This window comes from Rousettus aegyptiacus, unplaced genomic scaffold (assembly GCF_014176215.1).
Source record: "Rousettus aegyptiacus isolate mRouAeg1 unplaced genomic scaffold, mRouAeg1.p scaffold_m13_p_18, whole genome shotgun sequence".
Lineage (NCBI taxonomy): Eukaryota > Metazoa > Chordata > Mammalia > Chiroptera > Pteropodidae > Rousettus > Rousettus aegyptiacus.
The window spans coordinates 14,410,015-14,434,505 of NW_023416293.1; the positions used below are offsets into that span (position 1 = coordinate 14,410,015).

General features: G+C 69.6%; 1 protein-coding gene across 1 annotated transcript; it reads left to right on the forward strand.

Annotated features, from left to right (window-relative positions):
* Positions 1–50: 50 nt before the first annotated feature.
* On the forward strand, positions 51–22,237 carry IGFN1 (immunoglobulin like and fibronectin type III domain containing 1). Its single transcript, XM_036235378.1, has 24 exons — positions 51–611; positions 1,006–1,128; positions 2,214–2,353; positions 2,888–2,987; positions 3,253–3,297; positions 3,493–3,538; positions 4,058–4,235; positions 5,055–5,168; positions 6,243–6,411; positions 6,900–7,172; positions 7,850–8,305; positions 8,960–12,316; positions 12,755–12,870; positions 13,374–13,515; positions 13,760–14,059; positions 14,459–14,758; positions 15,266–15,439; positions 16,028–16,156; positions 17,168–17,470; positions 18,215–18,303; positions 19,012–19,207; positions 19,760–20,059; positions 20,763–21,089; positions 21,823–22,237. The coding sequence occupies exons 1-24, from the start codon at positions 605–607 to the stop codon at positions 21,834–21,836; spliced, it is 7,398 nt and encodes a 2,465-aa protein (XP_036091271.1). The 5' UTR covers positions 51–604; the 3' UTR covers positions 21,837–22,237.
* The last annotated feature ends 2,254 nt before the right edge of the window (positions 22,238–24,491 follow it).

Here is a 24,491-nt window from a genome sequence, read left to right on the forward strand (position 1 = left end):
GGGCTCCCGTGTACTTGCCGTATAACTCGCCGGTCCCAGATGGGCAGCTGGATTCATGGGGACCCCACTGTCTTGGGCCGACGAGAGCTGATGAGCAGTCAGCAGGGGGTTCTCCCTGCAGACCCGGTGGCTGAGGCTGGGAGGGAGACTCTGGGGGCCCCTCCGGAAAGCCTGTTTGTCCCCAGGACTCTGAGTCTGAAGTCGAGGCTGTTGGAGCTGGAAGAACCCTGCTCGCGGGAGCTTGAACTCTGCATCTTACCCTCTGCAGGGTCTTTGGCCTGGGGGCCCAGGGCCTGACCACCAGCCCCTGCAAGCTCAGCCCCCGGCTTCCTTCTCCTGGGAAAGGCAGCCGACCCCTCCCTGTCTCAGGACGTGGGTTGTGCTGGGGCCAGGGAGCTGCAGGAGGCCAGTCGGTGTGTTTAGCTGGGGTTAGACAAGCTCTGGGGGCAGCGACTCCACCAGGGCCCACCCCGGACACTGGCCTGGGTGCTCACCGAGGCCACGGGAGCAGACGGGGGAGACCAGCTGTGCTCCCAGAAGCAATTCTGTCCTCCATTCTCAGGAGATCAATTGCCGACCTCGGGAGCCCTAGAGAAGGCCAGCCATGGCAGGTGAGACCCTGAGGGAACACTGCGGCCCTCGCGGGGTGGGGGTGGGGGCGGAAAGGGCAGGGCTCGGGGACCTGGAGCTCACTTGTCTCCGCTTCTTCCAGCTTCCGGTGGGTTTTGATTTGTTTTCCGGAACGAAGGGTGCAAAGCCCCCTGGGGAGAAAGGCTCTGCCAGTTCCCCTGCTCCTGCTCTTCCCCAGGACCCCCCTCGAGGGTCTCCCCAGGGTGCCCCACCCACCCCTCAGGTTCCATCCCCGCTGGAGGCTCAATGGGGGGATTCAGAGGCAGGAGAGAGCAGGGGCCCTTGCTCCCTGGTCCAGGGGGTCAGGGCTCCACTGTGGCGGCGCCCATGAAGGAGGAGCCAGGGCCCACTTTCTTTCTGCCACGTCCCTGCCAGGGAAGACCCCCAAGAAGTCCTCCTTGTATGGGGTGAAGATCTGGCAGCTGGTGGAGGAGATTCCGGAAGGGTGCAGCACACCTGACTTCGAGCAGAAGCCCGTCACCTTGGCGCTGCAGGAGGGTGAGGCCCGGGCGGGGGGCTGCAGAGGGGGGCGCCCGCTCCTCGCCTGTGGCACATGGTCGGGGGGGCTGGGGTCCTTCCTGACCCACCTCCCTGTCATGCCTGAGAGCAGTGACAGGGGCGGAGGACTTCAGACTGGGGACCAGGGGTGCTGTGGCATTTCTGGTACCCCTCCCCTCTCCCCGCCTGCAAGCAGCTGCTGCAGGGGGCACGGCTCAAATTGGGTGAGATAGGTTCAAACCGGGTGAGTGGGGCTCAAACCGGGTGAGTTGGGGCCCTCCTGCTGTTGCCTCCAGCGGAGTTGGGGTCCCCCACCGTCGCATCCAGCACCCATGCACCCCCAGGGCCCACAGTCTGCGCTAAGGAAGCCTCGTCTGGAAGGCCCCGTGGGGCGGTGCCCCAGCGGGGGGTGGGAGCCCAGGCTGGGGGTGGGGGGTATAAATCAGTGTGCTTTCCCAGCATGGGCCCCTGCAGTAAGTTTCAGTTACGGGCTCTGGAAGGAAACCATGACACATTGTCTAAATCTGCCTCGGGGTCCACACCACGAGGCCATGGGAAGCTATCGGGGGAAGGGGGAGGGCCCCGGGCGCTGGTCTGCTCTCTGCTGGCCGGTCCTCGAGGGCAGCGGCTCCCATTTTTCTGTGTGAAGCCCTCGGTCTCAGGACCAGCTCCTGTGGGCACCGAAATGGGCTTGCTCGCCAAGCCTGTCACGCCTGCCCAGACAGTGACACGGAACCACAAAAGGCCATCACTTCCCAGTCCAGGGATGGTCTTCAGACCCCTCGTCCCACCCACTTGTACAAAAAGGGTCACCCCCCGAGCCCCACTCGCCTCTCCTCTCTCTGCGGACGGTCCAGCCTCGTCCCTCCCCCCTCAAGACCCCGGCTCCCACGGCACGAAACCCCGTGGGGACCGTCCCGGGTGCCTGCAGACTGCTGGCATCCCCAGGGCACCAGAGGAGGCCCCTGGGGCCGGCGACCAGCGCCACCCGGGGAGGGAGAGTAACAGAAGTTAACAGCTCAGTGGAGGGCACGGCCCCCACCCTGACCCCGGCCTCACGCCGCCCGCCTCTCTTCCTGACGCAGGGAAGAATGCCATCTTCAGGGCTGTGGTCTGTGGGGACCCCCGGCCCGAGGTGCGCTGGCAGTGCAGCAAAGGGGACCTCAGTGACTCCAGCAAGTACCAGATCTCCTCGGCGCCCAACAGCAAGGAGCACGTGCTGCAGGTGAGGCCTCCCGTGCTGCCCGCCCGTCCCCGCGAAGGCTCCGCGGCGGCCTCCGGCCACCGAGGGGTGAGCCATGAGGGCTCAGCTCCGTCCTGAGGCTCCCGGGGGCCTGTGCCAGGTGTGCACCTGGCAGGCTCGCAGGTGCCACTGCTGACGCTGCTCAGCGTGAGTGGCGTTTGTAGCGGTCAGTCGTGGGCCCGGCTGTGGGCCCTGTGCTAACCATGTGGCAGAGATGATACCGTTTCGTCCTGACCATTCACTGTGTTTCGAGCGGATCATTTTCACCATGCTAGTGAAGAAACGGAGGTTCAGGCAGGTTAGGCCAATGGCCCGGAATGCACGGCACGGACGGGTCAGGCCCCGGCGGCCCGGCCGGGAAAAGCCGGCTCTTCCGGCCTGCGATGGCAGAGCCGGTCCTCGCCCCCGCGGTGGTCCAGCTGTCGCCGGGGGATCTGTGCCCCTCGCACAGAGCCGTGTCCAGAGACGCAGCCCAGGGAAGTGCTGACCCGGCCCCTGCCCTGGGCCTCTCTGCAGATCAACAAGCTGACGGGCGAGGACACGGACGTGTACCGCTGCACAGCCGTGAACACGTATGGAGAAGCCGTGTGCTCGGCGAGGCTCACCGTCATCGAAGGTGGGCTTGTCCCCGCCTGGCATATGGCTCGGGCGCTTGGGAGCCTGAGAGGTGTCCGAGGCCTCGCGGGGAGCGGGGAGCGGCGGGTGGACCCCGCGGGACGGGCGATGTGGGGAGCACCGTGGCCAGCCCCTCCGCCCGCTCGCCGCACCGCTGGGCCGCGCGCCCAGGAGCCGGGAGGCCGGGCCGCTGCTCCGTCCTCCTTGGTGTGTCCAGCTCCCCTCCCGCCTGTCCCCCTCACTCCCTTCCCTCCTCCCCACCACAGTGGGCTTTCGGAAGAAGCGGAAGAGGAACCAGGAGCCCCAGGAGGGTAGGTGGCAGGGGCATCTGGGAGGTGGGCTGCTCTCCCTGGTCAGGACCCCACGGACACCCCAGAGGTCCTCACCAGTCCACAGAGGGCCCGCCCTCCTCAGTCCCCTCCCCACTGCACCCCGCCTCCTACGGGAAGGCGCTGGCCCCTCGGCTGCCCACCCGGGCTGGGGCCTCACTCCCGTCCCTTTTGCAGACCTCAAGCAGGACCTGATGGATTTGAGGATGATGCTGAAGAAGAGGTGAGTCTGGGCCTGTCCGTGGGGGCGGGGGCTCCGGGCACTGTGCCCTGCCACCCTGAGCCCACGGGCTCTGCCCGGCCTGGGCCGGACGCGGGCGGAGAAGACAGACCGCAGGCGGCCGGCGGGGGGAGGTAAGCGCATGGACACGGCCCGGCCGCGTCGGAGCCCCGCGCCCTCGCCTTAGCCGTCTCCCCTCTCTTTGCTCCTTGGTAGAAACGGGGTGCTCCGCTAGAACAGTAGCTTAAAATTTTTTCAAAGCCACAGAGCAATTCTCCCCAAAAGACGTCTAGCCCGGAGTCTGCCACGCAAGCCGTCAGGAGCAGGGTTCCCCCCGGGAGCCAGAGCCGGGGTCAAGGGCCGCTGCTGCCCATCTCCGGGTCCTCCAGTCCCGACGGTGGTCAGCCCATGTCCGTGTCCCTCTCCGGGAGTGCAGAGAGGACAGCTCCCCAGGCCCCCTGAGGGCGCCGGCTCCTGGGGCTCCCCGGCCTCTGACCCTTCTCCGGCGCCTCTGCTCCCCAGGGCCCCGCCTCCGGCCCGCGAGAAGAAGGTGGACCCGCAGCAGGTGTGGCAGCTGCTGATGACTGCCGACCGCAAGGACTACGAGCGGCTGTGCATGAAGTACGGCATCGTGGACTTCCGCGGCATGCTGCGCAAGCTGCAGCAGATGCGCAAGGAGCGGGAGGACCGGCTGGCGGAGGTATGTGGGGGGGGGGGGCGGGGCCGCGGGGGCGGCGGGGGGCCGGGCCGGGTCTCCGCGCGCCCCGCCCCCGGCGCGTGTCCGGCCACGACTCAGCCTCCACGTCCAGGTCCCGGCTTTGAAACCGGCTCCGACACAGCGTCTGGGGCGCTGGGGAGGTGAGGGCCGCCGGGTCGCGGTTCCCTTCCCTGAAACACAGGTGTGAGCATCACGCCTCCCGCAGAGGGTCAGCGAGACGGGCACCGAGAGAGCGGACTTAAAGCCCTTAGCCCGACACTCAGTAAGCGCTGACCGGCAGCCGTCACAGTCACCACCACCGTCATGGCCGTCTGTCACCATCACGGGCCTCGGGATCTGCCTTGGTTCCAGAGGCTTCCGGTGCGGGGAGGGGCCGTGGACATTCTCATTTCCAGCGTCTTGCAAACCGCACCAGACGCTCTTCCCTGTGCCCAGCCCCGGGGCAGTGCCGTCTGCAAACACAACCTCGTCGTCACCCTGGAAATGGCGACATAGCCCACCTCCCGTCCAGGGCCTCAGCCCTGGCTCCTCAGGCTTCCTCGTCCGCTTTAGCACAGGGCCTTGCACACAGCAGGTGCTCGAGTCCTTATCGGGTGGAAGAGAAACGCCCCGAGTTCTCAGGGGCCTCAGACACCTGCGTTCTGCCCGCCCCCCCCATGTGAGATGTCCGCTTGGAGCCTTTCCTTCTTCACCGGCTTAGGCTCCCGCTTGCAAAACGGGAAATGCACGTTACTGGGGTACGAGGGGGCGGGGGTCCGGGGACTGGAGCTCAGTGCTCCCCTCCCGGTTTGTCCTCCCTAGTACCTCAACTCCGTGTCCAACTTGAGACACATGAGGGTCACCAAGGACGGGATTGCGACATTCGACCTGGAGCTGGATCTCAAGGATCCTGAGAGCAAGATTTACCTGTATAAGGTGAGGCTGGAAGGGCCCCACCGGGGAAGGCTCAGGCCGGGCCGTGCAGGTTCTGGGGGCAGGAACTGTGGGTCCCCCGCGTCCCCCTGCTGGAGTCCACGGGTGGTGGGCCCTGCACCCCACAGTGCCTGCCTGGGTCTGGGGACCCCAGCATAGACATCCTGCAGAGACCACTGACTTCTCTTGGTGCGGCCGGGCCCTCCAGCCAGGGCACAGGGGCTCTGAGAAAGCGCACCCCCTCTGCCCTGAGCTCTCCAAGACTGGAACGCCCCTGCCTGGGCTCCAGGAGCCACTGCCCGCCAGCCAGCTGGGCACAGGGGCGAGTCTGGGGGGGGGCGGGGCAGGTGCAGGGACCAGCCCTTTGCTCTCTCCCCGCGGCCTCGTCCTGATTCCTCTGCTGCAGCGGCTCCCTCTGCTGGCCGTGTCGGTCCCGACGTCTACGGGTGGATTCCGGCCGCCCTGCGTTGCGCTGCTGCGGCCTCCAGCCCGGGCTGCACCCCGGGGCGCTCGCGGCTCCGACGTGTGTTCCCCGCTTGTCTGTCCCCCCCCAACAGGAGTTTAGCTCCTTGGGGCAGGAACCCCTGGCTGTTTCGTTCCCTGACGTGTCTCGAGTACTAACTCCGTGCCCGGCGCACCGCGGGTGGCTAGGCATTAGCTAGAACACTTGGCGACAGCTAGCCTCTCCGGGGTCCCGCCAAGGCGGGCGCGCGTGCGGCTCGGCAGGTCCCGTGGAGCCCTGAGGATGCGCGACGTCCTCTCTCGTTCCCATGGGTGAAAGCGCCGGGCGGGACCTGGGGTGCTGCCTCCCGCTCCCGCCAAGCTCACAGGGCTGCTTGGGCGGCAGCTCCACTCAATCCGAGCTGCCATCTGGTCACTTATGGTGGCAGAGAAATGACCGTGTGGTCAGAGACGTCCCCGGGGCGTTGCTCCCCCTCCGGGCCTGCTCCTCCCCCGACTCCACGCCCCTTCGGGTCCAGGACGGTGTCGTCAGGTGCCCGGCCAGCGGGAGACAGCGGCTGCCTGCCGCCAGAGCGGGGTGGGGGCCCTGAACCCCCTCTTTCCCTCCGGCCGCAGGATGGCGAGAAGGTCTCCTACGACTCCGGCAGCCAGAGCAAGTACAGCAAGCAGCAGATGGGGAACCGCCACCACTTCCTGATCTACGACCTGTGGCCCGAGGACGCTGGCATCTACCAGGTCAAGGTGGAGGACGCCGACGTCTTCTCCACTGAGCTGGAGGCCGGCAGTGAGTGGGCTCCCCGTGGGAGCGCGGGCGGGCAGAGCCGGTGGACGGGCCGGGCCCGCGTCGGCGCCTCGGCCGGGGCGGGGGAGACGGGGAGACAGTGGCTACGGGAACACGCGCCCCACGCACCCCGGAGGGTTCGGTTAGGGCGACTGCTTTTCCAAAGTCCGGGTTCACGGTCTGGGTGGCCACGAGGACCGGCGAGAGGACGCGCACAGAGACACACGCACTGAGCGCGCCGTGTCCTTCAAGCGCCCACTCTGCCCCGGTCACTGCTGGACTCAGAAGCACGGACTTCGAGAGCCAAAAATCGGCTTCCTGTTCGCGCTCCTAGTCGTAATCCCTGGTTTGCTTGGGGGGCCTGACCGCTGGGCTAAGCGGTGACCCGTCCGTGGTCACACAGGGGTTTCGTGGCTGCCCGTGTGAAGCTGGGTCTCTGAGCCCCGGCGGCCGCGCCGCCCGCTGACGGCCCCACGCCGCCTGCCCCGCAGCCATCCCGCCCAGGGTGGTGGAGCCGCTGGCCGAAGCCCGCTGTCAGGAGCACGGCGATGCTGTCTTCGAGTGCGTCCTCTCTAAGCCCTGCCCCAGCGCCACCTGGAGCTTCCAGCAGCAGCCGCTCCGGCGCAGTGACCAGTACGAAGTGTCCGTGTCCCCCGACGGGCTGACCCACCGGCTGGTGGTGAGGGGAGCCCGCTTCTCAGACATGGGCACCTACTCGCTGAGCACCGGGCTCCACAGCTCCAGCGCCTGGCTGGTGGTGGAAGGTGAGCGGCCACACCTGTCTCTGCCTGCCAGGCCCTGAGGCCGCACCTCGGGCTGAGGAAGGGGGCAGGGGCTTCCTTCGGCCAGTCGCTTGCTTTGGGCAGTGACTTCGCTCCCAGGGGATGCGGAAGGCCCCTCTGCTCTGTCCGGACCCTCGGCCAGCTCAGTCCCACTCAGCGGCATCTGCTCCCCTGGGCCTCTGGGCTGCTGAGGACACAGATCTGGGGTGGCTCTGCAGGCTGGTGCAGGGCTTGAGACAGTGGCCCAGGTTCCGTGGGTGCTTTGGCTGAGGCCAAAGCACACCCTCAGCAGCCCCCCGCCAGGCTTCTGGGTTGCAGGCGACCCCAGGGGACTGCAGGCCGGACACCGTAAGGCAGGCAGCAGGGCAAGTAGTTTTAAAAGCCCCACAGCCGCCTGTGGCCCTTTGATGAGCAAGTAACTTCTGCCTGGTGTACCTTCTGCTCAGGTCCTCGGGAAGCACGCGACAGGTGGGCGGGCTGAAGGCACAAGGCTGGGGGGCGAGGGGTCCCCCCCCCCGAGCTAGCAGGCCCTGGCTTCCTTCCTCCTCGCTGGGCAGCCGAGGGTCGGGGGGCGGTGGGCGGTGACAGCTGGCGACCGGCCTGATTCCACCGTTTTTCCTCTTGTCTCTCTATGGGGTGCTGACCTCTCGCCAAAGCAGGGAAGGATAAAGGCCTGAGCACCGGCGCTGACCAGCAAGCCCAGGGGCGAGGAGCCCAGGCCCCGGGAGCAGACGGCAGGCGCACCAGCAGTGGGGGAGGGAGGCCCGGGGAGCAGGGCTCCGCAGGGGGTCCCCTCCGGGGGGTGCGGCCGGCTCCAGGGCTCCAGCCCACAGCCAGCCCAGATAGAGGCGGCCTTAGGGAGCAAGGCTACACCACGGGGGGCGAGAGGGCAGCTGACTCAGCCTGGGGCCCTGGGCAGGCAAGAAAGGACCTTCTAGAAGCCGAGGAAGGCAGGATCGCGTCAGCCAGGGACGACGAGCTCCACGGAGAGGGAGCCCCAGACAGGAGCTTTTTGGGGGGCCTCCACACACAGGGCCGGGACCTGGGACCAGGGTCGGGCGTCACGGAGGGGCATCAGCCAGATGGTGGCAGAGACAGTGATGGGGACAGACGAGGTCGGACAGCAGGGGGCTGGGAGGCGGGGTCCGGGCGCCCTCAGGCTGGGGGGCTGGGGAGCAGTGGGGAAGGACAGGCGGACAGAGAGGACAGGCGTGGGGGGCTGGGGAGCAGGGGGGAAGGACAGGCGGACAGAGAGGACAGGCGTGGGGGGCTGGGGAGCAGGGGGGAAGGACAGGAGGACAGAGAGGACAGGCGTGGGGGGCTGGGGAGCAGTGGGGAAGGACAGGCAGACAGGGAGGACAGGCGTGGGGGGCTGGGGAGCAGGGGGGAAGGACAGGAGGACAGAGAGGACAGGCGTGGGGGGCTGGGGAGCAGTGGGGAAGGACAGGCGGACAGGGAGGACAGGCGTGGGGGGCTGGGGAGCAGTGGGGAAGGACAGGCGGACAGAGAGGACAGGCGTGGGGGGCTGGGGAGCAGTGGGGAAGGACAGGCGGACAGAGAGGACAGGCGTGGGGGGCTGGGGAGCAGGGGGGAAGGACAGGCGGACAGGGAGGACAGGCGTGGGGGGCTGGGGAGCAGGGGGGAAGGACAGGAGGACAGAGAGGACAGGTGTGGCCAGGGGCAGCTCTGGGGGGCCCGGGTGGGGCCTGGGGCGGGAGGGGCGGCCTCCCGGGACTCCCAGTCTCGTCCTGTGGGGTCCTGGTCCGAAGGGGAGGGGATGGAGGAGATTGTGCAGGGGGAGAGCCCGGGCGAGGTGGGGGCAGGGCATGGTGTGCACCGGGGGGCGGGGAGGGGAGCGGCGTGGGCAGCATGGGGCAGCGGGGCCGGCCAGGGGGAGGCCGGGGACAGCGAAGCCGCGGGGGGTCCTGGCGCCCTGCAGCCTCCCGGCAGAGGGGGGTCCAGCGCCAAGGCAGGCAGGGGCCCCGAGACCTGGGGGGCTCAGGCACGTGGCGACGGTGACCACGGGGGGCCGGGGCCTGCTTTGGGTCAGACACTTGCGGGTGAGGACGTCCAGGAGTACCTGGCGTCCGGGGGCAGGAAGTTCCTCCCGGGGAGCAGGAGTCCGGAGGCCCAAGCTGAGGGGTCGTGGCAGGCGGCAGCTGATGGAGACCCAGGAGGCCCCGGGGGCCGGGGAAAGGGTCTTCAGGGGCCCTGGGGACGGGAGGGCCAGCGGACAGCAGAGGCCCCGGGCAGGGCAGGGGATGGCTACGGGAGCCTCCAGGGTTCCCAGGGCTGGGCAGCCGGGGAGAGGGGGACAGGGGAGGCTGGCAGAATGGAGGCCGAGCATGCAGGTCCTCAGGGGGACACAGGGTCTGCTCTCAGCCGAGCCGGGGCCCGGAGTGGGCATGGGGAGCTGCCCAGGGCTCTAGGCCCGGGGGCTCAGGGGCCCGGGGGGACACGGGGCGGCATAGGTGAATCGGGAGGTCCAGGGGCAGTGGGGTCCGAACCAGATTCCTGGAACGGGACGTGGGGCGGCAGAGGTGAGGTGGGTGAGGCCGGCTCGGGTGGGCCCGGGGGACTGGTGTCCAGGTATGACGGGGGCTCGGGGTATTTCAGGGGACTCGGCCCTGGAAAGGGGGCTGGTTACGGTGACGGCTCGGGGGCACCGGGAGACACGGGGTCCGCTCACGCCGCAGGCTCTGGCGTGTCCGGGGCGCCCGGGAGAGCGGAGCCTGAGGGCAGGGCTGGTGACAGGCATGGCTCGCGGGGGCCTGCGGCCCTGTGGTCTGGACACCAAGACGGTCGTCCTGCAGACGGGGGGTCGGGGAGAACCGGGGGTCTCGAGAATGGCTCAGGGGGCCCAGGTGGGGAAATCGGGGGTGAAACCAGGCTGCGTCTGGAGCCGGGGGACACAGCCAGCCCCGGGGCCGGGGTTGGCCCTGGGGTCTCTGCCGTGGTGGAGGCTTCCGGAGAGGGGCGTGTGGGAGCAGAACTAGGAAGCTCCGGAAGAGTGAGGCCTTGGGGTTCACCCGGGGATGGTGGGGGCTTCGGAGCCTCAGGGACAGGGGGGGCCTTTGGAGAAGGAGGCCACGAAGGCGGGTCGGGGGGCTTGGGAGCCGTGCTGCCGGGGTCTCTGAGGGCAGTGGGTGGAGTGAGTGGTGAGGCCGGGTCGGGGGCTCCTGGGGGTGCAGCTGGTCATGCAGACGATGCCAGGCACCCCGAGGCACAAGCGCCCCCCACTGGGGCCAGCCCTGAGAGCGGGGGCCCGTGTGGCTCTGGCCCCGTGCTGGGCCAGGGGCCTGGCTCCCCAGCTGCAGGGCCTCGGCAAGCGGGAGGGGGCCGGACGGCTGGCAAAGAAGGGTCGGGGGGTCTCGGGCCTGGGGAGCTGGGGCCAGGGGCTGAGGCCGGCTCCAGAGGCCATTCGGGGGGCCATGGAGGGCTGGGGTCCACGGGGCAGGCTGGCTACGGGAATGGTTTGGGGGCTCCTGAGGGAATGGGGTTAGGGAGCAAGGCAGGGCACAGGGATGGTTTGGGGGTGTCTGGGGTAACCAGGTCAGGGGCTGAGGCAGGTCCCAGGGGAGGCACAGGGGGGTCTGGAGAAACAGGGCCGGAGAGTGAGAAGGGCTACAGAGACATGTCAGGGCAGTTCGGTTCAGACTCGCTGGCTGGAGAGGGGCGTGGGGGTCCCCGAGGCCCGGACGCCGTGGGGCGTGGGTCCGGGTCCTGGGCAGCACCAGAGGGGTCTCGCGGTGGCACAGGCTCCAAGGGCGGTCCAGAGAGGGGCAGGGGGACAGGGCCGGGGCTGGTGGGCGGGCCCGGTCCTGGGCTGGGCTCTGGGGCGGCTAGCGTGGTCGGCACTGCAGACGGGCAGGGCTCTGAGAATGGGCCTGAGGGCTTGGCAACCTCGGGGACCTCCGGGGCCTCGGGAGCTGTTGGCTCAATGGGAAAAGCAGGCGGCAGAGAGTGGCAAGATGGCGCTGGGCCCCCCGGGTCTCCTGGGGACAGAGGACCCCCCGGTGGGGAAGGCAGAGCTGCCGACCGCGCGGGGGGCGTGCGGGCTCCTGGCTCTCTTGAGGGTCAGGGGGCAGCGAAAGGTTCCCGGGCAGGGACAGCTGCTCTGGAGGCCGGACGTGAAGGGGACTTCCGGAAGGCAGGCCCGGGGACAGCAGACGGAGGGGGCGGCGCTGGCCGGGGAGCACAGGGGTCTGAGGGAGCAGGGGACTCGCTGCCGGGAGGCAGAGGGCTGGCGGCAGCGCGGGGAAGGCCAGCAGGCACAGGCCCGGTCCCAGACAGCAGCCAGACCGCTGGGGACAGGAACAAGTCTGTGACGGAGTCTGCAGAGGGCCGGGGGGCAGGCCGTGCTCGGGCGCCAGGCCGGGAAGCTGGCCGGGGCAGCGCAGACGCTGGGAGCCGGCCCCCGGGCTCCGCGGCAGCTGGTTCTCTGCAGGGGGAGGCGGCCCCGGTCAGCGGGACCCAGGAAGGGACAGAGGGCCGCAGGGCCCGGGAGGGGGCTGCTGGCCAAGGGGAGGCTGGTGGGTGGCCAGGCCCGAGGACCCTGGACAGCAAGGGCTCAGCTGCTGGAAGGGACAGGGCCGCCAGCCCTGGGGACTCAGGGGGGACCCAGAACGGCCCAGAAGTTCCTCTTGGCAGAAAGGGCTCTAGAGACAGATCCGCAGACACTCGCGGGCAGGGCCGAGGACGGCTGGGAGGAAGAGGTTTTCTGGGGTCACAGGGCTCCCTAGAGGCTGAGGACGACAAGGCCCAAGGTCCAGGGACCCTAAAAGACAGTGGGAGGCAGGTTGCAGAGGAGCCCGGCGGGTCAGACAGGAGGCGCGGCCCACCCAGGGGCTCATCCCAGGCACAGCCAGAGCCCCAGGCGGGAGCTGCAGAGCGGGGGACAGCGGGCGAGCCCCGAGGCAGGAGGCGGGCGCCTGGTGGAGGGGACGAAGCGTGCCCCGGGCAGACGCTGCCTGACGACCAGAGCCGGAGGCCCCCCCACCGTCTCGGCAGCAAGACGGAGGGCACGGAGGGCAGGCCTGGCGCCTACGGCCAGGCGGGGGACGCCGCCCCGAGTCCCAGATCCAGACGCAAGCCCGGCACGGGCGACGTCTCCAAGGAGGTCCGAGGTAGGTCTTCTCAGCCGCCGGCTCCCGTGGGAGCCCCGTGCAGTGGGGCGCCCGGGTTGGCTCCAGATTTGCTCCCAGCCCCAGGCATTTGTCCCTCCCAGTGCCCCATGTTCCGGGGTCCCCTCCCGGCCTCAGAAGCAGCGTGGGCGTGGGACCCAAGCTAAGGGATCCGGGGTCACCCAAGCACCTGTCTTGACAGCCTATATTCGAAGCACGGAGCTGTTGAGCTCTGTGGGGTCACCCAGACCCCCCGTCCCTGTGACCCGGGTGCCCTCCCCAACCTTCCACCCTGGCCCTCCTGCACTAGCCTGGGCCCTACCCATGGGGGGCTGGCTCTGCTGACCCGCACTGGCCTCCCAGGGTGCGGCGCAGGCCACGGCCTGGGAGGCTGGGCCCGGGGGGTTCCCGGGGGTCCCCAGCCTCTCCCTGTCTCCCCAGGCCACTTCTTCGAGGGCCTGGCTGACGTGGAAGCCCGGCCGGGGGAGGACGCCGTGCTCTCCTGTACCCTCAGCCGGGACCTGGGGCCCGGCGCCTGGTTTAAGGACGGAGTCCAGGTAGGGCTCCCCTCTCCTCCGCCGGGGGGTGGGCAGCGGGGGTACAGACGGGAGGAGCAGGCAGGCCTATCGGCCTTCATTTTCCGAGGCCTCCGCCCCAGGAGTGAAACTGGGTGTCACCCCACTCACACGCACCCCTGACTCTGCTGCCGCCCCAAACGCCCTCTCTGCCCCAACACCTGTTGGGTCATCCGCGTCCCTGAGGCCTTGTGCGAAGGCCACCTCCTCGGCCCGGGGACGGGCCTCTGCCCTCCATTTTGGCGGAGGCATGTTGCGTGCTTCCGGCCTGGGCCTCGGAGAGACCGGGTCTGACCCCACTTACCTGGCCTCTGGCATCGTCTGCGAGATGAGCCGGTCACTGTGTCAGGCGTGGTGACCGCTCGGTGGCCGTGGCCCGCGCCGGGCGTCCCATTTGCCCGCTGCCCCGACCTGTGTGCCCGCGTCGGGACAGACCGCGGAGGGGCCCCGGGCTGCAGTGACGGCCCCGCTGTGGCCGCTTCCAGCTCAGTGCCCAGGACGGACTCGTCATCGAGCAGGATGGCCTGGTGCACAGGCTCCACATCGCCCACGTGCAGGGGGCCCAGGCCGGCAGGTACACCTTCGCAGTCGGCAACCAGCAGAGCGAGGCCACGCTGACCATCAAAGGTGAGGCCCAGCCCTGCCGGACACCGGCCAGCCTGTGGCCGGGTCCAGCCTCAGCCCCAGCCCGGGGAAGTAGCTAACGTTCCCTGTCAGGAAGTCCTGGGCGAGGTCCCTGGTCTCCGGGCCCCCAGCCTGGTTCATCCTCGTGAGGCGGGGCGTGGGTTCCCTGGTTCGTCTCTGGGCCCTCCGCCCACGCGGGCACCCGGTGCCCCGGCCTCTCTGACCCCCTGGTGCCCCCCATCTCCAGATCCTCCTGTCATCGCTCCAGAAGTGACCGACGGGCTGAAGGAGCCGCTGGTGGTCAAGGCCGGGAAGCCGCTGGCCGTGAAGATCCCCTTCCAGAGCCGCCTCCCCGTCCAGGCCACCTGGTGGAAGGACGGGGCGCAGGTGGACGGCGGCCGCGGCGGGGGTGCCCAGGTGGCCCTCGGTGACGGCTTCACCCGGCTGTGCCTGCCCAGCGCCAGCAGGAAGGACCGCGGCCAGTACAGCGTGACGCTGAGGAGCAAGGGCGGCTCTGTGCAGGCCGAGCTCACCCTGCAAGTCATCGGTGAGGCCCAGCCCCCGCCGGGCCCGAGGGGCCGGGGCAGCCCCGCTCCGCCCCCCGCCTGCACACGTTGGGGCCCGAACCCCCTCCCCTGCCCCCGTCCCACCCTCAGACCGGGCGGGAGACAGGGCCGGGCCGGGCGGGGGGCCTGGCTGTCTGCTGCTGCTCCGGGCCCTGTGAGGGGTGCGGGGGGGACGGTGGCCCCGCCTGGCGCGGAGCCGGTACAGCGAGGCCCCTGCCAGCCGCCGCGTCAGGGGCTGGGCTCGGGCCCCGGCCTTCCGCATCCCCCCCAACCCCCAGTGTGTGCGTGCCTGGGGTGGGGACCGGGGCCCCTCGAGGTCCTGCCGAGGCCCCGCGGCTCCCCTGACCCCCTTCTCTCTTGCTCCTCCCGTGGGGTCCCAGACAAGCCGCAGCCCCCGCAGGGCCCCCTGGAGGTGCAGGACTGCGGGAGGGCCGGCGTCTGCCTGTGCTGGCGCCCCCCTCGGGACGACGGGGGTCGGCCGGTGGAGCGCTACGTGGTGGACAGGCAGCAGGCGGGCCGGAGCACGTGGCTGAAGGTGGGCGAGCTGCCCACAGACAGCCTCACGTTCACGGACGCCCACGTGGAGAAGGGCAGGAAGTACACCTTCCGCGTGCGGGCCGTGACCTCGGAGGGCGCCGGCGAGGCCCTGGAGTCCGAGGAGGTGCTGGTGGCTCCCGAGGGTGAGTGGACGGGCTGGGCTGAGGGTGGGGAGCGTCCCAGGTCCCCACTGTGCCCTGAGGCGGAGGGATGCCAGGGTCCCGGGCCCTTCCAGGACACCGGGGGGACCGCTCCCCTCAGCTCCTCCTGCCATCGGGGGCAGGATACGAGGGGTCTGCTCCCAGGGGCGCTCTCCCGGGCATGGGCATGCAGAGCCCACTCGGGACCCCGGGGGGCTGGCTTCGTCCCCCCATCAGATGGAGCCTCCACCTGGGCCTCTGCCTGAGCCTCCACCTGGGCCTCCGCCTGGGCCTCCGCCTGGGCCTCCGCCTGGGCCTCCGCCTGGGTCTCCGTCTGGGCCTCAGGGCTGGGCCACACTGCTCCTCTGTTCCCATCATCCCCGGAGCAGCCAGACCAGGGACCAGGAGGGGACGGCTTGTGGCCCAGCCCCCACGCCCCTGCCCCCAGGACCTCTGCGGGCCGGCGCCCCCCCGCCCCAGCCCCCGGCTGACCGGCCCCCCTCCGCCCAGTGCTCCCGGGGCCGCCCTCCGCCCCCGCCATCCTGTCGGCCTCCAGCCGCGGCATCACGATGAGGTGGACGGCGCCCCGGGGCCTCAGCCGCGCCCACATCCTGGGCTACCTGATCGACAAGCGCAAGAAGGGGAGCAGCACGTGGACAGCGGCGACCGAGCAGCCCGTGTCCGGTGAGCGGCCCGAGCGCGCGCCCCGCCCCGCCTCGGCCCGGCCTCTGCTCCGCCCGGGCTCCTGGCTCAGGGCCCGCGGCGGGCCCCCCGGGGGGCTCTGCCCCACAGGACGCTGGGCGATGCTCGGCGGTTCTGGTCGTCACGGCTGAAGCGGGGAAGGTGGGGAGTGGCATCTGGTGTGGAGGCCGACGACGCTGCCAAGCGCCCCACGAGGCCCGGGGCGGCCCCGCCCGCCCCACCTCCCCGGGCGGGTTCAGTGGGCATCTCGGGGTGCAGTCGGAGGTGGAGCCGTCGGCCCTGCTCCCACATCCGGCCAGACCCTCGGCTCACACTCTGTCTGGGTCTCAGCGCCTTGTCCGAAGGTGGGGGGCCGAGGCGTGTGCCATGGCCGCCCAGCACGTGGCTGGCTGAGCCAGGCAGGGGTTCCGGGCCCTGACACCCTGAGTGGTGCCGCCCCCACCTGGACAGAGCCGCACCGCACCCGCTGGCCAGCTGGCTCGGTCTGCTCCGCACTCGCGGCCGCCCGGCCAGGGGTCCCCACCACCTGGCCCTGCCGGCGCGGGGCTCACGCGGCTGGCCTCTCCGCAGAGCGGGAGTGGACGGCGGTGGACTTGCGGCACGGCTGTCAGTATGAGTTCCGGGTCACGGCCTTGGGGCCCTCTGGCCCCGGACAGCCTGGGCCCCCGTCGGAAGCCGTCTTCGCACGGGACCCCATGAGTAAGTGGAGCGCCCAGCCGGGGCGTGGGCAGCGGAGGTGGGCAGGGGTGGCTCTGGGGCCGGCGGGACAGCTGCAGGTCAGGGCCAGTCCCGAACGGCTGGAGGTCAAGGTCAAAGGCATACATTAGGGTGCAGGAGACTTTAGTCCCCAAAGTGAGCTCAAACAGACCCAAGGGCCAGGCGATGGGGGTCAGAGAGGGCCCTCCCCAGGTCGCCACACTCGCTCGCTAGTCAGCCCTGGGCGGGTCAGTCCCCGAGCTGCCCCCCGCCTCCTGCCCCATCCTATGACCGTCACTCACCGAGTGAGGGAGCATCGTCTGGGCAGCGTGGGCTTGGGGGCTCGCGGCGGAATCTCGCCGTCGACGCTGTGCCCCGTGAGCGCCCGCTCGCCCCCAGCCAGGCAGTTGCATCTGTCGGGACTGGGTGGACACAGCCCGACTGCGTCCTGGAGGCCGAGGGCAGCGTCTCCCGGCGCCTGGTCGCAGGGCACGGGAGGAGCCGTGAGGACGACGGCAAAGCAACGCGTCTGCGATCGGGGGTGTTTGGCGCGCGGCCTGCGATGCCCCCACGTTCTGCAGGAAGGACGCCTGTCCTGCTTCCTCTGCTCCGAAATTTCCGAATCTGAGCAGAGAACGGCGTTTCCACAAACGCCTCTCAGACGGCCTTGACCAGGCACTGAGGGCGCAGAATAAGGAGAGAGGATTCAAGTCTTCAGGATCTGGGGGCCGAGAAGCCATCCACGAAAGCACCTGTTCCCAGGAGTCCCGGGAGGGTGGCGAGGGGCAGGGCCGGCAGTGTGCCGAGTGCCAGGAGTGAGTGGGGAGGCTGCCTGGAGGCGGTGACAGGGATCCGGCAGGCAGAGCATGTGTGCCGTGTGGATTTGGTTCCCGGTCGGTGATCGGGAGGGTCAGGCAGGACCCCGGCCTCCCCCAGGAAAGCGGACTGTCCGGGGGGCGGCCTCCCCCGGGACAGGGCGGTGCCGTTTCTGACATCCCCGCGGTGCCCGGCCAGGCCCCCCCGGCCCCGTGAGGGATCTCCAAGTGGCAGACACGTCACACACCAGCATCACTCTGCGCTGGGCCCCGCCGGACACGCAGGACGGGGACGAGGCGCAGGGGTACGTGGTGGAGCTCCGGGACTCAGACAGCCTCCAGTGGAGCCCCTGCCACCCGGGCACCGTGCTCACAACCACCTACACGGCCAAGGGGCTTCGGCCCCGAGGGGGCTACTTCGTGCGGGTGACCGCCGTTAACGACGGGGGCCGCGGCCAGCCCACTGCCCTGGACACACCGGTGGAGGCCGCACCCGCTGCCGGTGAGTGCCGCCTGCCCTGTCCCCACCCTGAGTGGCCTCTGAGTGGCATCCGTGTACACGCTGGGCCAGGACACCTGGCTTAATCAAGGGTCACTTCCTGAGCACTTGGTCCTTCCAGCTCATAAAACCCCACAAGGTTAACACTTGCTTCCCATACTTAGGGACAAGGAAACTGAGGTCAAAGGGACTTTTCCCTGGGTCCCGCCACTGGCGACAGCAGTCAGGATTTCAGCCGAGTGGCTGGCTGCAAAGCCCAGGCCCTCCCCAGGCCTCTGCTCCCCGCACCAGCCCGGGGGGGGGCAGGGCCGGCTCGGAGGGGCGGCCCCGCTTCCTGTGACGGACAGGCGGGCCGTCGGGCTCCCTGGGCTCGAGGCGGCTGACCCGTCGTCAACCCGAGCCGACAGCAGGCCGTCCCAACAACCCCTCGTTGACACAGTGACGATTTGGGGGGGGGGCGTACACTGGAAAGCACACCACGCCCGGCGTCTGCCTCGCTGGACCTCCTGGGGTCCCAGGGATGCCCCGTCCTGTCTCAGATCACCGGTCACCTCGCTTGCAAAAGGAGATGTCAGGCGGCTTCTCAGAGTCCCGTCTGCCCAGGCCCAGCCGTCTCCGCTCCTGAGCTGCCCCCTGGGGCCCCCTCCCAGCTCCGGGGGAGGCCGGCCCGGCCTTGTCCCTCCAGCCGGCTTGTGGCCTGAGTCCCCGACTGCAAAGGGGGGTGACAAGCCACGTTGTGTGTTCCAGTCAGTCCCAGGTTCCTCCTGGGCTCCAGCACCAGGAACTCGCTGACGGTCAGAGCTGGGGACACGGTTCGCGTGCCCGTCAAGTTCGAAGTGAGTGTATCTAATGGGTGCGGGGAGGGGCCCGAGCCACCGAGGGAGCCAGGCTCTCGCCCGTCCCTGGCCCCTTCCGGCCCCTTCCGGCCCCTGCTCAGGGACAGGGGCTTGTGCTGCAAGGAGGAAGGAAGGGGGAGGGTCCTCTCTGAAGACCTGGCTGCCAGGTGGCCATCCTGCTCGCGTCTGCGAGTCCCTCTAGTGGTAGCTCCCGGTACTGCACACCCCCAAATCGGTGCGTCCACTTTCCGCCGAGGCAGAGAATTTTGGGGGCGGCCTGAGGCGTGGGCCACTCCTTTGCCTTCAGAATGCATTTCGTGCAAGCGCACGACCCGCCCTTGACCCAGGATGGCCCTGGGTCCGCACGTGGGCAGGGGCGAGAGGCTCAGACCCGCTTCGCGCTCCAGTACCCTCTCTCACGGGCTCTCGAGAGGATACCCGACCCGCTCTGGGTCCCAGCTTCCCCGCCCGGCCTCACGCCCCAGCCGCGTGTGTCCAGGTCTGATCGTTTCCTGCCCAGAACCTTACGGAGTAAAGTCCAGATGTCCGTGGGTCTTCGCCTAACGGCATCCAGCCCCGCCGCCCCCCATTCCCACCTGTGCCCCCCGCCGTCTCTCCCTGCCCCTTGTCTCTGCCCCCGCCCCTCCCCCACCACGCACACCCCTCATGCTTCCGCAGAGCCCCCCTCACGTCTCCTTTGTCCCCCAGGCTGCACCCATGCCGGAGGTGACCTGGCTGAAGGACGGCCTGCCCCTGCCTAAGAGGAGTGTGACCTCCACCAAGGACGGCCTCACCCAGCTCCTGATCCCTGTGGCCAGCCTCTCGGACAGCGGCCTGTACACCGTGGGGCTGAGGAGCCCGCAGGGGAAGGAGGCCACCCACACCTTCCATCTCAGGGTGGCAGGTGAGGGGGCCCGGGCTGGGGTGCCACACACCGGCCGGGCCACACACCAAGGCATGGGACTTCCTGCCTGCCGGGTCCCAGGCCTCAGCTGCTCCACCAGGCCTGGTATGCGGGGGACCCCAGGAACCAGGGACAGTCAAGCCACAGCCCCCCACTGGACCTCAGTGAGTCTCCCTGAGCAGACGGTCACCCCCTGTACCTCACTCAGAGCCGTGGGGAGAGCTGTGCTCCTTGCAGGTGAAGGCGCCTTCCCCAGGGGACACCCACCTGGGAAGGGTCTCAGGAGGCAGAACGAACTACTGACAAGGCATCCCTAACGTGGCCTGTGAAATCCCGCCTCTGTCGCATTCTGGGTCATTTTATCACAGACCAAAGGGACATTCCTGCCCCCCCCCCCCCACTCCAGAGACCTGTGGACGCCGAGCGCCCTGCACAGCAAGACTGTTCCCAGAAGACGCGGGGACCCAGGGAGGGCCATGCAGAAGCCCGTGGGTGTTGTCGGGGTTCCGCTGGGTCGCCCCCAACCCGCTCCCTCTGGCCTCTGCCCCTCAGCGTACCCGCTGGCGCCCGGGCCCATCCGCCTGCAGGAGAACGTGCCTGGGACGGTGACCGCCGAGTGGGAGCCCTCCCCGGACGAGGCCGGGGACCTGCCGCTGTACTACACGGTGCTGACGCGCTCCTCCGGGCACGGCCCCTGGCGCGAGGTGGCCGACCGCGTCCACACCCACCGCTTCACCCTGCTGGGCGTCCTCCCCGGCCACGAGTACCACTTCCGCGTGGTGGCCAAGAACGAGCTGGGCGCCAGCGAGCCCTCGGACACCAGCCAGCCCTGGCACCTCCCGCGGCGGCAAGGCGAGCTCCACACTGCGGGCCCGGAGCCCGGGTGGGGGGGAGCGGGGGCGCACGGGGGGCGGGGGCCTCACCGAGGGGGCCAGGGGCCTCACCGAGGTGGCCAGGGGCGCACGGGGGGCCAGGGGCGCACGGGGGGTGGGGGCGCACGGGGGCCGGGGGCCTCACCGAGGGGCCCATGCACATCGCCGTGAGCGGCTGGACCCGGGGCCCAGCACGCGGCTCGGAGCCGTGGCTCCCACCCCCGGCTCGAGCCACCAGCACTGATGTCCTGTGTCCCCTCGGGTGGCAGGCAGTAGGTCTGCAGTGACAACAAAGCGTATTTTCAGTCGGATAGAAGGGCCTTCAAAGCGGCCGCTGGGAAAAGCAGCTCACGAAGCCAGCTGCACGGTTTCATTTTTCTAATCATAATGACGTCCAGAAGGTTCCACACCAAGGGTTAGCCGTGGCCGTCGGCAGGTGGCGAGGTTGTGCTCGGTTTTGATTTTCTCCTTTTGATGCGCTCTATGTTCTGATGTGTGCACAGTGAATGTGTTAGCTTGCAGCAAAAAAAAAAAAAATCCCAACGTATTCGTAGAAAAGGATAAAGAAGTGCGTTGCGCCCCGGCCCGGCTTCGCGAGGAGCCCCTGGAGGGGCCCACATCCCACGCGGCGCTCCCCGCCGGCGTCCCCTTCTGAGCGGCCGTCTCGCCTGTTTTTCCCACAGAGCGGAGCACGGCGAAGGCCCCCGGCTGCCGGGAGCCCGACCTGAGCCAGAAGCCCTGGTTCCTGGTGGGCCTGCGGCCGCACCTGCTGCCCCCGGGCTGTGAATGCTGCATGAGCTGCGCCGTGCGGGGCTGGCCCCGGCCCCACGTCACCTGGTTCAAGGACGGCCAGAGCCTGGAGGGGAAGCCCGCCGTGTACAGCACCAACGTGCTGGGCGTGTGCTCGCTGGTCATCCCCAGCGTCTGCCCCGAGGACAGCGGCCAGTACAAGGCGGTGGCCGAGAACGCGCTGGGCCAGGCCGTCAGCACCACCACCCTCATCGTCACAGGTAAAGGCGCGCCACCCTGGCCGTGTGCCTGTCCCCGGGGGCCCTGCTGGGTCCGTCCGCTCCGGGGTGACGGCTGGGCCGGGGTCAGGACGTCACGGTCCCCTGTGCAGCTTCCCGTGGACTCTGCTGTTGAACCTGGCCCTTGGTGGCCGTCCGGGGACCCTGGCTTGCCTGTCTGTAAAACGCGGCGTGTGGACAAGGTCACCGATGAGCAGCTCACGGTCGGAGGGCTCCGTGTCGCCCGCCTCGGTTCCCCAGGGTGGCCTTGCCGCACATTTCAGCAGGAGAGAGTGTGGCTTCCAGGCGGGGCCTTCGTAAAATGCCCAGATCCCGACCTTCAGTGCCCCAAAGCCAGGGCGACTCGCTCGGTGGTGATCAGCAAATGATCCATATTCGTATGAGAGTGTTTCCCCCGATCGTACTTAAGCATCTCATATTATATAATGATAATAATAGTAACCCCTGACCATTTTTAATTATTCAGAATTGAATTTGTCCTTAAACGGTCTTTAGCCGCCAGGGGCCTCTCAGAGGCCCGGCCCGGGCGGGTGCTGCATGTCTGGGTGGCTTGGTGCCCAGGGTCTGGGGAAGGACTTGGCTCAAGCTCGCAGGGCACACGGTGGCCCCGATGGCAGGGCCTGACTCCTTGCGGCACAGCCTCCGCCTGGTGTGTGTCGGGGTTGAGGGGGGACAGCTGCCCCCCGGGACCAGCCCAGTATTCTGTGTCTTGCAGAAACCAGCTCGTAGCCCGCCTCCCCTTGGGATGGCCCTGCCCAGCCACACAGCCCCGGGTGACGGCAAGTGCCTATGGCCTCAGGCATGGAGGACAGTGCCGTGCACAGGACCCCAGGAGACAGGAGCTGGGACTCGGGGGTCCCAGCAGGAGGCCGTGCAGTCCCTGGGGAAGAGAAAGAGGAACAGGGGCCTTTAGCCTCCCAGCCACAAGCTACAGACTGGACAGTGAGCCTCTCCCACCACGGGGCATCCTGTCTCTGTGTGAGGACATCGGGGGCCTCGTTTCCTAGGCCAGGCCCCTCGGGGGGGAAGAGCTGGGCCTGCCGTGACCCGGCAGGGGCCAGTCAGGGAGGTCCGAGGCCCTGGGTGGGGCCTGGGGCACCGAGGGCGCGTGCGCGTGTGTGGCATCTGCACTATCCTCATTAAAACGCTCGGCGAACCCTTTGCTCACGACCCGGACGCTGCTGTGGGGGAGGGGGGCTCCCGACGCTGGGCCTTTCGCCCGAGCTCCAGCGGGGCGGGTGGCGGGTTCTGCCAGGGGAGAACCAGGTCGGAACGGGGCTGACAGCCCCGGCCCATGGCCACTCCCAGGAGGGGGAGCTGGGGAGGCAGGCGGGCTGTGGGCCCAGCCCCGTCTCTGGGCCGTGTCTCCACCGTCATCTGGCAAAAATCCTGTGCTCGGCAGAGCCAGCAGCTCCCCGCTGTCACACGTGTGGGGGGCACAGGGTGGGGGCTGGGACCGCGGAGTCTGTGTTGGCGGGTCCTGCTGCCGGCCGGGCCCTGGGGGCCGAGAGACCTTTAGGTGCCGGGACCTGGGCCCTCGTTCAGAGCTCCGTGGGCCCCATCGCCATCTCCATGGCCCCCTGCCCGTGTCACAGGTGGGGGGGATGCCCGCCTTTGCTAGGAGGACCCCTGCACGACCCCCACACCGCTGGGAGGACTTGCCCCCTCGTCCTCAAACCCTGAGCCTCCAGGCTCCAGGAAACCCTGGAAGTTTCAGGGCCGGAGGCTGGCTGAGCCCCACGCTATCCTGGCATGTGGGCTCGAGGCCTGGCATGTCCCCTAGCGAGCGGGACAGTCTGCTCCGATTCAGGCTCCCGCTGTCCACAGTGGCCCTGCGCCCAAGACCAGGTCTGACACAGAGGGAGGGTGGCGGGGGTTGCGGGGGACGCGTCAAGGCAGCTCTCTGAGAAACAGGGCTCCATGACCCAGGGAGGGACACCTGTCTGCCCGAACAGACCACGTGTGTCCTGGGGGGCGGTTGGGCCAGGTGACGTGGTTCCCTCCAGCCCCCGTGGGGGACAGACGAGGCCCGCCCTTCTGGACACCTCTCCCCGTCTTCCTTCTGTTCCCGCAGAGGCCAAGCTCAGCCGCAGGACAAGAAGGAGTCCTCGGGAACTGGGGGACGGGGGGACGGGGCACAGGGGTGGTCCCTAAGTGCCTTCTGCACCTGTGCCCCTGGCCCCCTCCGGCTTGGTCACTGAGGCTCCCTGGCCGCCCCAAGCACGTCTCCCTGGCTGCCTGCAGGTCGGGCTGCAGACCATGGCAGGAGCCCCGGCAGCAGCTTCCCCCCCCCGCCCCCCCCACCGGTTCATGTGGTCCCTGTCGGGGGATGGGCAGGAGGGGCTGGGGAGGCGGGCAGGCCAGGCCTCGGCCCCCTCCTCCGAGTCCTTCGAGTGGCCTGCCATCTCAGACGTGACCACCAGGTGGCGCCACAGGCTCTGCAGCAGCTGGGAAGGTGGCGGGTGCGTCTGGGGTCAGCCCGAGGACGGTGCAGGGGGCACGTGGAAGGTGGCCGCAGCTGGGGCCGGAGGTGGCCCCAGCAGGCTCTCGCCCCTGCTGGACCCAGGCGCCCTGTGGCGGCCTGGCCGAGGGCCCTGGGCAGCGCCCTTCCCCGGTCGCCTCCGCCTGGGGTCTCCTGGAGGCTGGGGCTCGCGCCCGGGGCGGCAAGGGGGGCTTCAGAGTGGAGGTCCAGGGCAGGCCCCCCCGGAGGTCTGGGTGCCCCGGACGGCCCCTGGGTGGGGACAGCGGGCAGGGCCAGCGGGACCCCGCCTGGCACACCTTCCCTCTGCGGCGGCCACCTGCGCCCGGCTGGCTGCCCCCCAGCAGCACTGTCCCTCCTGGACCCGAGGGGGACGCCGGCCGGACGCTGGGAGGAGGCGGGCAGAGCAGAGGCCTGGCCCGCGGAGCAGGCTCTGCTCTCCTTTATCCCGGGTTCAAAGCTGGGGTCTCTGGGGGTCGAGGAGGGGTGTCAGGGCACAGAGTGAGCCACCCCAGGCCTGAGCTCAGGCGGCCTGGACAGGACGGCAGAGTGTCCTGTAGAGGACGGGGTGCAGTCCGGGCCACAGAGAGAGCGGGGCTGGCGGCGGAGGAAGCTGAGGCCCAGCCCAGCCCGGGGCTGAGCCCCAGAGCCGGCGCCGGCCGCCAGGCGAGACCTCGTCTCCGGCCGGCAGAGGACGGCCCTTGCCCGCCAGTCGGGGAGCCGGCAGGCGGGCGGGAGGCGCCTCAGGGCGTGGCCCCAGTGCCAACAGCACCCATGCGTCCCAGGACATAGCGTCCTGGGTGAGGTGCCTGGGACGCGGGGCGCAGGCTGGGCCCGGGCCCGGGACGGCGGCGCCCCAAGGCCGGGGGCAGGTGCTGCTGCAGCGCTCGGCCGCGTTGAGGCCG

Bases quoted from the DNA above. Each gene is read 5' to 3' on its own strand.
- IGFN1 (XM_036235378.1), top strand. The intron at 3,539-4,057 runs GTGAGTCTGGGC...TCTGCTCCCCAG, and splicing joins AGGATGATGCTGAAGAAGAG to GGCCCCGCCTCCGGCCCGCG. The intron at 20,060-20,762 runs GCGAGCTCCACA...TTTTTCCCACAG, and splicing joins GCACCTCCCGCGGCGGCAAG to AGCGGAGCACGGCGAAGGCC.